Genomic DNA, 15,871 nt, shown 5'->3' with positions numbered 1-15,871 from the left:
ACCGCATTAAAATGGGGAACAAAACTCTTTTAGCGAGGGCTGCAGGATGAACAGCATGGGTGTGGCGCTTGTCCTGAAACGAATTGTAAAATTAGTTATGAAGGATCAAACAAAAACAGTGCATTTGCGTTGTGATTGCTAGCATAGCACGGTCAGCCATATTGCATTGCGTTATGTGAGACTAGTGGCAAATCATGCTTATGATGGAGGAGCCTGGCTTCCACGCCCAGGTGTTGCTCGCCAGCGGCTTGGACGGCATGTGGCTGGACGAGGTGCACGTGAGCTCGGCTTTCGTGCGGCGCCAGTTGCGCTCCCTGGGAGCAGACGGCGCGCCCGAGGCCACCATGGACGACTTCTACCTGCTGCTGAGCCTGATGCTTTGCAACCTGCCGCGGGGGCGGGGCTCCAAGCTGGGCACCGACTGGTTCCAGAACCGCGTCAACGACCTGCTTGAGTTCTTCCCGAACGTCTCGGAGCCGCCGCGCGTGCCGCTCTACAGCGAGGAGCAGGCGGACGCCATCTCGCGCTTCGGCGAGCAGTGGCCCCACACCAGGGCGGCGCTGTGCAGCACTCTGCTCAAGACGCGCTTCCAGGTATGTGCATATATATGCGCCGCAGACGCAGCTCGTCGTCAGTTGCTGAACACCTGCTGGATGCTACAACATGGTGCATCTGATTTTCGGTCGCCTCTGTACTTTGTATTATGCTGTGCCTTTATTTGCAGGAAACACCTTCCATTTATATAAGTGGTTCAGACTGAAGCACATAGTTCTGCAAGTTGTTCGTTTTCTTGATTTTACGCTGCACTTTTTGCTTCAAATGCAGTGTTGTAGTCTCTCGAACGTGTACCTTCCTACTGTCGAACAGGGCATGAAGGGGGCCAGGCTTCTCCAGGCTGTACTCAAGCGGCTTTCACCCCCCCGCCCCCCACCCTGTTTCCTTCAGAGTGCGATTAAAGTTTGACTTGAGTAGGTAACAACAGATGCACTGTAACCTCTAGCCCTTACTGAGTGAATGGAAAGCCTGTAGTCACCGGGAACGTTTCATAGAAAAAATTTTATGCCGTCTCCGTATTGGACATACACGCCTTACCCACAACTTCTTACTAACGAAAGACAAACCTATTTGTGAAAAATGCGGAGATGTACACCACATCTTATTCTCATGAACAAAACTTGAATCACGGAGGAAAAGGTATACCGCTCAGTGGTTCGGGCGCTCGACTACTGATCCGGAGTTCCCGGGTTCGAACCCGACCGCGGCGGCTGCGTTTTTCTGGAGGAAAAACACTAAGGCGCCCGTGTGCTGTGCGATGTCAGTGCATGTTAAAGATCCCCAGGTGGTCGAAATTATTCCGGCGCCCTCCAACCTATTTGTGAAAAATGCGGAGATGTACACCACATCTTATTCTCATGAACAAAACTTGAATCACGGAGGAAAAGGTATACCGCTCAGTGGTTCGGGCGCTCGACTACTGATCCGGAGTTCCCGGGTTCGAACCCGACCGCGGCGGCTGCGTTTTTCTGGAGGAAAAACACTAAGGCGCCCGTGTGCTGTGCGACGTCAGTGCACGTTAAAGATCCCCAGGTGGTCGAAATTATTCCGGCGCCCTCCACTACGGCACCTCCTTCTTCCTTTCTTCTTTCACTCCCTCCCTTCTCCCTTTCCTTACGGCGCGGTTCAGGTGTCCAACGATATATGAGACAGATACTGCGCCATTTCCTTTCCCCAAAAACCAATTATTATTATTACCCCATGCTACAATGAACACATTCCGGTTCACCCAGCAATGATTTTAGGTAATGCTTTTATTGGTATTACAGATGGTTGTAGCTTTTTAAGGGAAGCAGATTGAGGCTATTTTTTATTTTATGGGTTGGGAGCCTCGAGATCCTTGCCCCGGGCAAGGATGGCTGCTGAGGTTACCTGTCCTTTTTTAAAAATGGCTATTAGAGAAAGCCTTAAAGTTAATTTCCGTTTTCATTACCAACAAGTACGAATCAAATTTTTATGCCCTCACACCACTGATTATTTTTCACATTTGTAAAATTCAGCAGGAAATGATTTTACTGCACGTTGAGCTTGGCGCATGATAGCCTTAGACGCTATGCGCCATTAAACCAAACAACAAAAAAGCACTGAGACCTGTGAACTAGGAGGGCCCGGGGGTACAAATAGTGATGTGCAGCCTAGTTGATACATGCCTGCAGAGTACACAACAGCCGACAGAGCGTAAAGCAGATGGCGTATCCTATCTGGTATTTTGAACAAATAGCTGCGCCCGAGGTACGAAAAGTGTTGTTCACCAAGGTAGGGACAATTTGGGCTTGCCGTTTAGGTATGACTGTGTGTAGCAGCGCAGTGGGGACAGCGAGACAACACTGTGCCTCTGTTGTCTCCTTTCTTGATCCTGTCCGTGCTGCTCTACACTCTGTCATGTGATGTACAACCAACGAGCCCATATGTTGGCTTCGATAGTTCGCCCATCGATTTTCTGGCCCTAGCTGATGCTTCCACTTACGCACCGGAAAATGGCGGGACAGTATATGAGAAAGGCTCACTGAGGGATGAGCATTTCTTCGCAAGAGGACTTCTCTTTCTTAGGAGAGCTGGACGAGTTTTGTATTTTTTCTTACAGACCCGCCGCGGTGGCTCAGTGGTTAAGGCGCCCGGCTACTGATCCGGAGTACCCGGGTTAGAACCCAACCACGGAGGCCGCGTTTCGATGGAGGCGGAACGCAAAAGCGACCGTGTGCTGTTCGATGCCAGTGCACGTTAAAGATACGCAGGTGGTCTAAATTATTCCGGAGCCCTCCACTACAGCACCTCTTTATTCCTTTCTTCTCTCAGTCCCTCCTTTATTCCTTCCCTTGCGACGCGGTTCAGGTGTACGCCGAGATGAGATACTGCGCCATTTCCTTTCCCCAAAAACCAGTTTTCATTTTTCTTATAGCACTACTAGCACGTCTGTTACCATTCGGAGTGAAATGTTCAACTTCCATGCTTTCGTTCATCTTTAAATTCTCGTTGCATGTCAGGACTTAGTCACCCTGTGCGGCGTGTGGCGCAGCGGTTGGGTTAAGAGCAGGCAGAAAGAGCTGTCAGTATTGTTAGAGATGACCCTTAAGATTAAATTAATGTTAGCAAATACGCGCTGAAGAAATGAGACGATTAAGCACTCATGTGAAGGAAATGCAAAAGGATATATTTACAAAAACTTATTTACATGCCAAAATAGTTACTCGCGAATTCGCACCCGCTCGCGCACCCGCACCGTCGAGCATCGCACACACACACTCTCTGAGACACACTCGTTCCTTGTCGTCCGTCTCTTCGCTGTGTCCCCTCCCAGCGCCGCAGGCTACCGCGCACTTACAATGCACCGGAAGCGCACACACACGCACACACTCACGCGCACATGTGCACGGGCCCACTTGAAAGCAGACGCCGCGCGGCTCTCCAGTTCGTACTTCGGGTGGCGGGGGCATTGCCCGCGACCCTAACGACCACACCAATTGGTAACGAAGCGGGCGACCATCGGTCCGTTCGCAGAACGGTGGGTGGCGCCAAAGACGCTCCCCGTACAGAAAGCACACGTGTGGGCACAAAAGCACGCTCGCTGCACAGAACGACACTTGCGGAAAGAAGAAACATGTGTGTAATAAATGGCTCTTTCTTACACTCGGGCATTCTGACAAAACTTAACGGCCTCGTTAATAGAAGTGAACAAAACTGTACAACACACAAACACTTCGCAAACAGTCAAGAAACATATACAGACGTATGAATGCAACTAGAATAGAACGGATGTGGGCAGTAGACAAGTGGGTAAAATTATTAGCACGCATCATTGGATGTGGCCTGAAAAATAGTTCAGCTCGGCACTGCGCGTTTCCGTTCCGAACGCCTGAGTGGCTGCGGGACACTCTCCACTTCTCTCGCAGTGTCTTCCTCTTCGGTGGATGACTCGTCGTCTTCTAAGCGGTCTTGCGGGTGCGTTGACGTCCACCCCTTAAGCTGTGACACGTGAGCTGTAGTCGCAAAACGAATATTCTTGCACTGATCGAGCTCTGTCACTCGATATGTATCAGAGGGTAGAGCCTGGGTTACTACTAACGGTCCTCTGTACTTACGCTGGGCCTTCGTCGGTTTTCCGGTCTGCTCAGGAGCCTTAGTCATGAACACGATGTCGCCGACATCGTAGAGACGTGCCGGAAAGTGTCTTCGATCATACGCTGCCTTGCTTTTCTCTTGCTCGGCGATGATGCGCTGTAGAACTCGTGTTCGCAATTCCTCGGGGTTTTCCCATTGGGCTTCGTCGCTGCCGACAATTCTTCTCAAGGCGGTGCTGTGGAACTCCGGCTGGTACCCGTACAGCATTTCGAAGGGTGTCTTGCCTGATGTCTTGTTTACGGCATTGTTGATGTCACGTTCTGCCTTTGAAAGTTTTTCGTCCCAATCGCGCTGCTTTGGGTCGCTCATTGAAGTTGCGATGACGGGCAGAACTGTCCGGTTTACTCTCTCCACAAGGCCGTTTGCTTGCGGGTGGCGCGTCGAGTTAAGCACATAACGTATGCATCGCGCAGTGCAGAATTCAGCAAACGCGCGCGACGTGAAGCAACTGCCTCTATCACTAATAACTGTCCTTGGCAGACCTCTTTCGAGAACGAACTCCTCTAGCGCACGGAGCATATGCTTGGTTGATGTGTCGCGTGTAGAGATCAGTCTCACAAATCTGATGAGGTTGTCGATGAACACAAGAAGGTACTGGTTGCGCTTCTTGCTTAGGACAAATGGCCCCATGTGGTCCATATGTATCACCTCGAACGGTCGTTTGCCCGGTGGAATTGGGTGTAAAAGACCTTCTCGTCTGCCAGCAGGTACTTTGTTGTAAATGTATTCGAAACACTGCGAAATGTGCTTCCGGACGTAGTTCCTCATTCGTGGGAACCAAAAGCTCTCTTGGATTTTGGAAACTGTCTTTTCCAGTGCGAAGTGTCCCATGAAATCATGCGATTGCACCTCAACTGCCTTTCGCATGCATTTTGGCAGTACGAATTTGAACTTCACGTTTCCTTCCTCTTCTATCTCTCTCACGAGTCTTCCCTCCCTCACGTTGTAACCCTTCGCTCTTGCCTTCTCTTCCTTCGTACGATCGCTCTCCGGTTTCTCTAGAATGGTTAGAAGCTCTCGCAGCTCTTCATCGCCTCTCTGAAGAACCACTACTTGTTCGGCAAGGTCACACGCCACGCACACCTCGAACCTTTCTTCTAGCAGGGTGTTCATCGTGTCTTGAGGAGCTTCAACGGGACCACGGCTGAGAGAGTCGACGTGGAGCATTCGTGTTCCCGGGCGGTGCTTGATTGTGAACTCGAACTCCTGGATCAAATCATACCACCTTGCGATTTGCGGCTTTTGGGTTCGCTGCGCGTTGAGGTAAACCAAAGCCTGGCAGTCGGTAACAATTGTAACGTGTATTCCCAGCAGCAGCGGTCTCAGGCGATCCACTGCCCAAACAAGTGCCATTAACGCGAGCTTAGACGAGTGGTAATTCTTTTCCGCGTCCGTCGTCTTTTTACTAACACAATAGACGAGATGCCATTTGTCGCCCTTCTTTTGGAGCAGCATTGCTGCTAGGCCTTTCGCACAGCATCGGTATGTAACTCAGTCTCCGCTTTCGGGTCATACAGCTGGAGCACAGGTTCACACATGAGCCCTGATTTGAGCTCCTGGGAACTTTCCTCTTGTTCAGAGCCCCATACAAATTTTTCTTCTTTCTTGGTGAGCCTGGTGAGAGGTTCGGCAATCAGAGCATATTTCGCGATGAAACGCCGAAAGAAGCTCGTCAGCCCCAAGAACCGCCTGACGTCATGAGCGTTTTTCGGTACAGGGAAAAGCTCTATTGCCTGCACCTTAGCTTCTCCGGGCTGCACCGTTCCCTCCTTGAGGCGAAAACCCAGAAATTCAACGCTGTCCTTAGCGAAGGCGCACTTGCTAAGTCTCAGGGTTAGATTCGCCCTTTTGAAAGCCTCGAGAACCTGGCGCAGCCGCACGAGTAACTCGTTCCAGTTCCGTGCCGGAATGAGCACGTCATCCAAATAGCACATTGAAATCGTGCCCCTCAAAGGCCCCAAGACTCGATTCATCAGGCGCTGGAACACCGATGGAGCGTTTGTGAGCCCAAATGTCATCCTTTCGAACTGCCCTGTCTCATCAGGTGTTATGAAAGCTGTTTTGCTCTTTGCTTCGTCTCTGAGTGGCACCTGCAGATAGCCGTGAGCAAGGTCCAGCACAGTGTACAGCTTCGCCCCAGACAGTTTCTCAAGCTGTTCGTCCATGCTAGGGAGCGGGTACTTTTCCTTCAATGTCTGCGCGTTCAGGCGGCGATAATCGACGACTAAACGCTTCTCGCCGTTCTTTTTTTGCACTAGGATCACTGGGCTCGCGTAAGGCGACGACGTCTCGCTTACGATACCCTCTCTTTTCCACTCTCCAACAATCTCACGAATTGTCTCTCTCTCCGCGGCATTTGTTCGGTACGGCCTAACCGCAACAGGCGAACTTCCAGGTGTCTCCGTGATGTCCATCTTAAGCACAGGAGTGCATCCCAGCTCGCTAACGTTGTTGGCGAAGCAGTCGCGATATTCATTTAGAAGGCCAAGAAGTTCAGCCTTTTGCTGCTTCGTTACTGAGGGCCCTACTTCAAGCGGCTGATCCTCGATTGGTCTGCGCTCTGTCGCAACGCAGAAAACCTTGGGCTCAGTTGCATCGCTCTCGCTCACGCGGGCAGGTTGGTTTTGGCTGTCAGGTATCTCCACAACGTCAACCTCCATGACGCGCCCGAGTCGCCGTCCCCTTTTCACAAGCAAGTCTTTGTCTCCGCTCGTGAAAATCGGCACACTAATCTCCCCTTCTCTCATGTCGACAAGAATTTCGCTTCCAAGTGTACTGAACAAAACAGGGCCTGACAAATCGGAATCTGATGATAAGGTTATCCAATTAATGGAGTTAGAGTGAATGACGGTCTCTCTAGTCGCTTTCACACGCAGTCTGGGCTCATTAAACGGCTCCAGGTAAGAGAACGGACATACACTTTTGTGCCAGAAGCGCAAACAACCACCCAGCCTCGCGTAGGCCACGTAAGGTAGTTCTGTGTACGTTCTCCCGACAAGCAAGTCATCTGTCAAAGTATCGTCTGGCACTACAAGAAAAGGAACGTTCTCGCCTTTGACACCGTCGATCTCGAGGTCTGTGTAGCACTTGCCGATCGCCCTGGCTGAAGGAGTGCCTTGGCTGCCGAAACCGTAGAGGGCCGTGGCATCCTTCGTCAGCCTCGCACTGCAACGTGCAGCCGCAGAGGCACGCAGGAGGCATCCAGAGCTGCCGTTGTCGATCATGCCGACTAGGGTCGTCGTCCCGTTCAGCATGGCCTGCTTCAGTAGCGCTCCAGGTGAGATTTTCTGTTCGGTGTCGGTCACTGTGTTGGTCTCGTTGCTTTGGCTCATCGAACAATGACGCTGCGTGTGGCCGCTCTTCCCACAGCGTAAGCATTTCATCTCATGTCTTTCTTCTGGACAATCGTGGGAGATGTGTCCGAATCGCCCACAGTTGTAGCATTTGAACTGGCCTCTTTCGTTGGTCAGGGGTGGTCTCCTGTCCTTGCCAAATCGATCGTACGTAATCTTCCGCGCAGGTGGTGTTTTTGCAACCTTTTCGGTGGCCGCCGTGAATTGCCTCTTCTCACGCGTGCCGCCAAACCTTTGCTCCCGCTCTCGGTCGATACGCTCAAATTCCATAATATCGTGGAGAAGATCGTCGTCGTCCTCGTGGGTGCGTCCAAGTAGCATAGTACAGAGCTGCCTTGAGCGGAGACCGGTCAGCACCTGCTCCCGGGTGTCAAAAAAATCGAGGTTGGCCTCTCGACAAAGACGCACCTTTGAATGGAAGTAGGCTGTTGTGCTTTCGTTGCGCTGCTGTACGCGCTCCTGCAGGCATCTTCCTCCATCGTTCTGCCGCTCGTGTCTGGCCGCAGAAGGTGCGGCGGAAGTGGTAGTCAAAATTTTCCCACGACGTACTCACTTCTTTGCGAGAACGCAGCCAGTCCTTGGCAGGTCCCACAAGGTGGCACTTAGCAGTCTCCAACTTGAATGGTTCAGGCCATCTGTGCAGTGTAGCGGTGGTCTGCAGGTTTCCCAGCCACTCTTTCGCCGACGCCGCATCGCCGCTGCCATCGAAGTCAGAAATGTTCTTGCTGAGGTCATGCATCACCTGATAGGTTGTTGTTGCTGCTGCCACGCCTGGCGCTCCTGATGACGCTGATAGAGCGAGCCTTTCCAGCAGACTGGCCAACAGACGGTCTTTTCCCGCATCGCGCTCAGGAAGTCGCTCACTGAAATGCTGTCGCTCACTTTCCCTTCATCTTGACCGTCGGTGGTGCCCGCTGTCGCTCCTGAAGGTGTCTCGCTCATGGTCGTGATTAACTACAGTTCGCTCTCTGGAATTCGCAGTCTCCAGTCCGGTTCGCGCAGTCACAATCCCACTTCTGATTAATGTTAGAGATGACCCTTAAGATTAAATTAATGTTAGCAAATACGCGCTGAAGAAATGAGACGATTAAGCACTCATGTGAAGGAAATGCAAAAGGATATATTTACAAAAACTTATTTACATGCCAAAATAGTTACTCGCGAATTCGCACCCGCTCGCGCACCCGCACCGTCGAGCATCGCACACACACACTCTCTGAGACACACTCGTTCCTTGTCGTCCGTCTCTTCGCTGTGTCCCCTCCCAGCGCCGCAGGCTACCGCGCACTTACAATGCACCGGAAGCGCACACACACGCACACACTCACGCGCACATGTGCACGGGCCCACTTGAAAGCAGACGCCGCGCGGCTCTCCAGTTCGTACTTCGGGTGGCGGGGGCATTGCCCGCGACCCTAACGACCACACCAATTGGTAACGAAGCGGGCGACCATCGGTCCGTTCGCAGAACGGTGGGTGGCGCCAAAGACGCTCCCCGTATAGAAAGCACACGTGTGGGCACAAATGCACGCTCGCTGCACAGAACGACACTTGCGGAAAGAAGAAACATGTGTGTAATAAATGGCTCTTTCTTACAGTATGCGGTGAGAGATCGCGGGCATCGGGCACGGGAACATTGTAATTAGGGAGCCAAGGTTTTGTATGTCGAAGTTGTTTTATTTAGTTGCTCAAATATGCGCCCTTCGGCATAAGAGGGTTATATGCACTTGTGCAGTCCGGTGTCGGCTATGAGTGCCAACAAGGCCCGGTATTGGGACCCATGGGCCAGATTCGAGTGTCCTGTGGTCGGCTGGGGTGGTCAGCCTGAATGTCGTGGTGTCGCCTGCGTGGCTCCCGTTTTCCAGGGCAAGTCAGCAGAAAGTGATGTAACGTCGCCTCTGTAGCAGAAGCAGGGGAGAAGGGGCAGTTCAAAAGCGGGGTTTTTGATGTCCAGGAGGCCTTGACCGCAGGCGTCAGCGCAGCATTCACCCTGATTCTATACAACGCCACCACCTCACGATGAGTTAAACCGCCGGGAAGGTTGGATCCACGCGGTGGAATTAAAGCACGCGTGGAGCGGCGGAGAAATTCTTTTTCAGGTAGTACAGCGTCTCCAGCGGATAATTTCAGCAGAGGAAGCGTCTACGGGACTTGCAGTAGATGGGATGCACTGTCCGCTTCCCTAAGATAGTGCGTACTGCGCCGAGCCCATAGAACTCGGACAGGGCATGGATACGTTTCCACGATGGAGCACTCATCGACAACAATCCCAGGGGACAGGCTACGCGCCATAGAGCCCCTACTGCTTGTGTTCAGTCGTTATATAGGAGAATATAATTTGGTGGAGTACAGAGGAGGTCCTTTAAAATGGACAAGCAGTAACAAATGGCAATGGGCTCTGCTATCACAGAGGGAAGCGGCGCCTCTGTGATGTAGGAACATGCCTGGCGTGCAGTGGGTTGAGCTGGACAGAGAAGACTGGTGTGGAGCATGTTATCTTTGGTGCTTGCGTCCACATAAGCTTGAAGTGCACCTACGGAGTCTGCTGAGAGAGGAGTCGTTGTTTCTCTCACTGAACGGTGAGTGTTGCGCATGACACGTAGTGGTCGGTTGTCGGTGACCTGGGGATGCTGCCAAGGAGGAGGTTCCAAAGGTGTTGCGTGAAGAAGCGGCTGAGTGGGATCAAAGTAATTTGCTAGGGCAGATGCCGCGCAGCGATTGCTGATATTCTCTGGTGGCGCGCATTACGGCGCTGCTCCACGAGCTCATCAATGGTATTCAGCTGAGCTTCCGCTCGTAGTGTTTGAATAGGGGTGAAGCGAGGAAGGCCAGTGATGACTCGCACGATCTCTGTGGGCTGTTTCTAATCGGCGCCGAGGCTGCAACACACAGCGGGCTAACGTTCGAAGCATATTAAAACATGCACCACCTGTTTTTTGGGCAATTCGGCGAAACAGGTGCAGCCTACTGGCGGTCATCTGTCGGGCAGGTCGAATCCACGATGCTGCAGATACAGAGCTTCCCAGGTCGACACCTAGCGCCTGCATCGACGACGCTGTAGTAAGGAGTTGGCTGTTCAAGGACAGCTGTATAGGTGTGAGCAAAAGGCGCCGTCTACCCCATTGGTTTGTGGTAGCCATACATTTTGTCTTTTCAACCGACAGCGCCAGGCCAATCTTGTGGCACCACTCAGAGGTCTTGTCCAGAGCGTTCTGAAGGCCTACTTCTTGGCGGGTAAGGTCTGTGTGCACTGACCAAACCGTTACATCATCCGCATACAGCAAATTAAATATATCCGGAATAGCCAGTTACCACGCCAAAGTAAGCAGGGCGATTTTAAATTATATTGAGGCCAGCACGGATCCTTGAGGTACACCCCTTTTTACGGTGAAGTGGCCAACACGTTCCTTGCCGATGCGTATAGCGATGGAACGGTCTTCCAAGAACGAAGCCACAAAGTTGCGTACCCGAAGAGGGTAAAAGGGAGATGAAACTAACGTAGAATGGCCAAGATCCTTGAGCGGCTGACGTTGTCATACGCCTTGTGAACGTACATGGTAGGAAGCGTGCGGATTTTGCGAGATCTGCCTTCGAGCACCACCATGCTTGATAGGTGGTCCAGTCCGTCCTCAGGGGCCTAGTGGCGGCGAAAGCCAATCTGAGCCGGATGGTACTATTGATACCGTTCCAGCCACCATTAGAGCCACGTAGCTATCATCCGTTTTAGGAACTTACGTAGAGTGGACGTAATAACTATCGATAGGGCGAAGGTTGCTTAATCTTCTAGGATTATTTCCGGGCTTAGATATCGGCACCCCGATTTTATAACGAATACATTCCTTTTCATCCTACACTGCTTTTAGGAGGTGATGCAATTGTTGATGTGTCATGTGTTTTCAGCTTTTTTAAAGCATTGGGGTATCTCAAGAGGCTCTAAATGTTTTGCCCGCTGGTCTGTAAGAGTTCTGATACACCTCAGCCACTTTCTCACGCCTCAGAAGAAGGCTGAGATTTTTTAGCGATAGCTACGCTACGGTAGCATTTCGGCCCTTCAGCGTGGCGGGTGCCGCCACGCTGAGCAGTCACGTGACCAGCCACTTGGTGCGGAGCAGTTGTTGCTGCTGGCGGCGCGCCGGCTAAACCGAGCTGCAACAGCTGTGCGCATGCGCCATGTCAAGTGGGACGAAGATAAAGAAGGAACGCCCAGTGAAACGGAGTGGCAAAAGACTGACTTTGCAATTCAACTGTGCAAGTTCCACCCGACCAGCTTTAGCTATCGCGTCATTCCAGCTTTAAACAGAGTTTAACTACCGCCAACTTTTTTATTTTGATTGGCTGGGAGCCTCGATATCTTTTCCCAGCCAAGGATAGCTACTGAGGTTACCCAGCCCTCATTAAAGCTTTCACTAGTAGCCATTTCTAAAATTTGTGTATGTGTTCACTAGGTAGTATTAACGTTTGAGGGCCTCTACACCAGGGATTATCTTTTACATTTCTATAATATTCAACAAAAAACTTTTCCAATACCTTGTGCTTGGTGCATGATGGCCTCAATTGCCTATGTGCCATAAAACCCAACACAACGTTACAACACACGGATCGGCACCCCTTCAGCATGTTTCCACGATGTTTGGACGTCTGCAGATGTCCAAATTGTGTTCAGGGATACAATGCCGGACCTTCCATATTTTTGAAAACTTCATATGTAAGTCCATCCGGCCCAGGAGCTTTACGCACATTCATTTGATCTATAGCTGTAATAAACTTAGCCATGGTGAACTGCTTCTGCATATCTTCAAGGTCATCTTTGCTCGGAGGCGAGCCCACTTCTCAAGGAAGAGTATTCAGGTAGATGAACCGATGAACGGCGCTGGTGCTTGATCGAAAGCTAGATAGAAATAAAGTCCTGACGACCTCTGAAGTGAACTGACTTGGCGTCTGTCCCGAAGACAGACATGCTGAACTTGCAGGGCTTTTTGAACGCTTGCCAATTTCCATCAGACGAAAGGTGCGCCATAATGATGCAGTCATTGACTATAAGCCAAGAGACGCTCGCGCGTCGTGCCATCGCTGGCGAGAAAGGCGCTTCTCATGTCGGCGTCTTTTTCTGGGAGCTTTTTCTCTCATTCGTTCTTTGGTATTTCTTTTCCGGCCAGATGCAGTGTACTGTTACGCCTGCGCTACAAAGTGCACCTAGAGGTGTAGAGATCTGTATGTATTGATCTTATATGGATCCATGGATGGATCCATACTTTAATTTATTACAGTAATTATAGTATAGTTCCTGTATGGATCTACCACTATAGGCGAACTGGTGTGTTCTGTTGAGTGATATGTCCCTCCTGCCTATGGTCCCGGTCGCAGGGTCCGATGCAGCAGGTGCAGGAGTACGTGTCTGTGGGCTGGCGCTTCGCGGGCATGAAGCACGTTTACCTCATCCTCGAGTTCCTGGGAGGACGCAACTCCTGGGTGCTCGACGTAATCCCCGAGCTGCGCGCCAGACGCGGTCGCCTGCAGGTGCGTGCCCGCTTTGTCAGTACCATTGGCGGCGGTGCTCAAGAGCGGTGTGTGCAATTCTGGCTGGGTGCATGGCACGTGACGGGCGGCAGGGCACTGATCTGTCCTGGTGACCTCCGTTCCTCCCTGAGAGTTCTTAGTAACAGATTCAATGGAATAGACGTTGCTACAATCAACCTTTGCGCCCCTGTGCATGCAAGCTTGCAAGATCTGCTACAGGTATATTTAACGGCAGTATCCACGGTTTTTTTCTCTCGCAAGGATGAGAGATCTCACTGCTTTCCAACCGTGCAGTACACACCATCACTGGCAACAGATGCAAGCAAGGCCTTTCGGCACTAGCACTGAGCTTTGTCCCGCATCTGCTATGGCTACCTTATCCCATCAAATGCCCTCGTCTATGCACGCTTGAATATTTGCTGTCCACGGTTTTATGTACCCGTCCCTTGCTACCCCATCTGTTACCGCAACAGACCTTCGGTCGTCTTTTCAACCCCTGGATCTCAGCTGGGATATCATTGACTCGCCTTTAATTGCACCCCTTCCCTCTCTCCCTGCCCTGTCCGCTATGCGCAGGCGTTCCTGTGTGCGTACCAGCGGCTGGGCGCGGACGGGCCGTACATGAAGCTGCTCAACCTGGCCGAGGCGGCGACCACGCTGCGCAAGCACTTGGGCCTGCATGTGGCGGCCGCGTACGCGCTGGCCGTGCTCGAGGACGCCAACTGGCTCCAGTACAAGGGCGTGCCCCGCGACCTATACGAGGAGGCGGTGTTCGCCAAGATATCTGATATCAAGCGCATGGGGCTCGGCGCGCCGCCCAAGGACGTCCCAGCGCCACCGACGGCTGACGGCGACGAGCACATCGTGGACGGCGGCGAAGCGGGCGAGCCCGCCGCTACCCCGTCCGCAGCGCCATAGGGCCACAGCCCAGAGGTGCTGTATCCTATTTTGTTAGGAGGTAGCATAGCTATGGTTTGAGGACTTACGGAAAGCTCTTGGAGGCGGCGTTACATTGCCTTTCTTTCATAGAAAAACCCCTGATTTGATATTTGACAATATAACGTGTGATGAGGACAGACAGTTGAGTGGATGAAATTCAGAGGCCACTGCACTGGACAGTTACCATGAGATGAACTTATGTTTAGGGAGCATTACGGCTCCCAAATGCACGCTGTACGTGTTTATGGCGCTGAGTAAAGTTGGTAATGTTACTAAGGAACTATCATAGACCAGATGTAAGCTGTCGTCAGTCATACTTAATGGGTTGGCCTTTCTCTTAATGGTTAGCGATTAAAGTCAGCGCGTTCACAACGCGCTCAGAAAGCTGTCACGAACTTTTCGCTCACGGTAGTCGTCTCTGATTTAGTGCTAAAAACGCGACGCGCCGCTCTAGCTCTCCAGAAAAATGTATGGACATCTATAAATTGCACTCTACATTTAGAAAGTCTGAATACAGCGTGCTTCACAGTTCAACTTAGGTACTATTAGCGTCAAATGAAACGCAGAGGCGACCATTGCAGAGGGAATAGCAAAATTGCAAGATCTTAGCTGATCGAAAATGAACTCTAGCGCTCCTGAGTTAAACTCCTATGGTGTGAATACCGCTACGTGGAAGTTTTAATGCACGCCATCTCTATTCTTGTCTGGCGACCAATATTTTGTATTTTTGATTTTCGGTTTCATTTATCGCGTTTGTTTCATTTGACGCTTACGTGTGTCCACACACGTCAGCCGCTGTACATAGTGGTATAAGATCCGCCTCGTATACGGGAACTCCGGCGTCCAGTCCACTGTGCCGCCGGGTACACACCGGCAATACAATGGGTGTACAAACTTTCCCATGACCTGTTGCCCGGCTTCTCTTCGGTGTGACCCCACTTTGTATAGAATGAAAAAAAAATACCTTATGTCTTGGCGCTCACTGGCCTTGAAGCTGCCCTTGCGCCATAAAAACTCATCACCATCAGACTTTTCTATCGTGCACATACAGATGTCAAAACACTCTCTTTCTACTGTTCAGACCACTTGCCTCTGGTGCACGCGACAGTCCAGGGAGCGCTTATTTGAGGGATATGTGCTCATAACGTTTGTACAGTTACGAGGACCAGACTACACCTTCACCGGTTCCTTGTCTTGTTGCGCAATCTGGTGACACCATTTTGTCTTGCCTTCTGCGCAGACGAGCTGGCACAGCGACGGACGACGGCGACGGCGACGCTTGCCACGTCATCACCACCGCAGGGGTCGCAGAGAGGAGGAGGGCGAGAATGGGATGGCAGTGCTCGAAACCCGCACACTGCCATCGAGAGACCTCAAAATATGCCGCCTATCTCTCCTCGCGTGGCCCACTATCGCCAGCTTTCCCAGGCACCACGACCCCTGTCCTTCCGTCGTCCTGTCTCACGTCCTTTCGCTAGCCAGCTGTCTGCCTCCGCTGGCGCGCCCGGAGTAGCCGGGTCTAGGCCGGGGGCACTTAAATTTCCTGTGCGCCAAGACCTTCGGGGTCGGAACCTGGCAACCCTGCGGCGCCGGGTGTGCCGTGATGACGTCGCTGTCTCGCTGAAGCATGGCAGCGGCGAGCAGGGCGGCGCGTTATAGATAGATAAATAAGTTTTCGTCCATGCGTGGCTTCCTGACGAGCTTGCGTCCTTAGCGCTTTCTGCGGTGACCGCGGGCAGCAAAGCAGAGCCGCAGGGAAGAGACGGGAAAAAGGGCACCTGTCAACGCCGACGGTGAGCCCCGAGTTGGCGCTTCTGTCGGGGGACTGCGGCCGCCACCTTTTTTGCGACCGTGAAACAATAAAAGGGCTTCCAGACGGTCATTCCACA

The 15,871-nt window shown here is 51.9% G+C and overlaps 1 protein-coding gene and 1 pseudogene across 1 annotated transcript; one reads left to right on the top strand and one right to left on the bottom strand.

Moving 5' to 3' along the window:
- Nucleotides 1–329: 329 nt before the first annotated feature.
- LOC144102218 (uncharacterized) lies at nucleotides 330–15,666 on the top strand. The gene is made up of 4 exons (XM_077635533.1): nucleotides 330–593; nucleotides 12,891–13,043; nucleotides 13,620–13,976; nucleotides 15,223–15,666. Exons 1-3 carry the CDS (start codon nucleotides 345–347, stop codon nucleotides 13,959–13,961), a joined length of 744 nt encoding a protein of 247 aa, XP_077491659.1. The 5' UTR covers nucleotides 330–344; the 3' UTR covers nucleotides 13,962–13,976; nucleotides 15,223–15,666.
- Nucleotides 5,634–8,468, bottom strand: LOC144116496 (uncharacterized; annotated as a pseudogene).
- Nucleotides 15,667–15,871: the final 205 nt, after the last annotated feature.

The sequence above is a fragment of the Amblyomma americanum genome, chromosome 1 (genome assembly GCF_052857255.1).
Source record: "Amblyomma americanum isolate KBUSLIRL-KWMA chromosome 1, ASM5285725v1, whole genome shotgun sequence".
In the NCBI taxonomy this organism is placed as follows: domain Eukaryota; kingdom Metazoa; phylum Arthropoda; class Arachnida; order Ixodida; family Ixodidae; genus Amblyomma; species Amblyomma americanum.
The sequence above is the reverse complement of the archived record's forward strand: the minus strand, read 5'-3'. Positions and strand labels throughout refer to the sequence as shown.

Bases quoted from the DNA above. Each gene is read 5' to 3' on its own strand.
- LOC144102218 (XM_077635533.1), top strand. From the start codon at position 345: ATGGACGACTTCTACCTGCTGCTGAGCCTGATGCTTTGCAACCTGCCG. The intron at 594-12,890 runs GTATGTGCATAT...TCCCGGTCGCAG, and splicing joins TGCTCAAGACGCGCTTCCAG to GGTCCGATGCAGCAGGTGCA. The intron at 13,044-13,619 runs GTGCGTGCCCGC...CGCTATGCGCAG, and splicing joins CCAGACGCGGTCGCCTGCAG to GCGTTCCTGTGTGCGTACCA.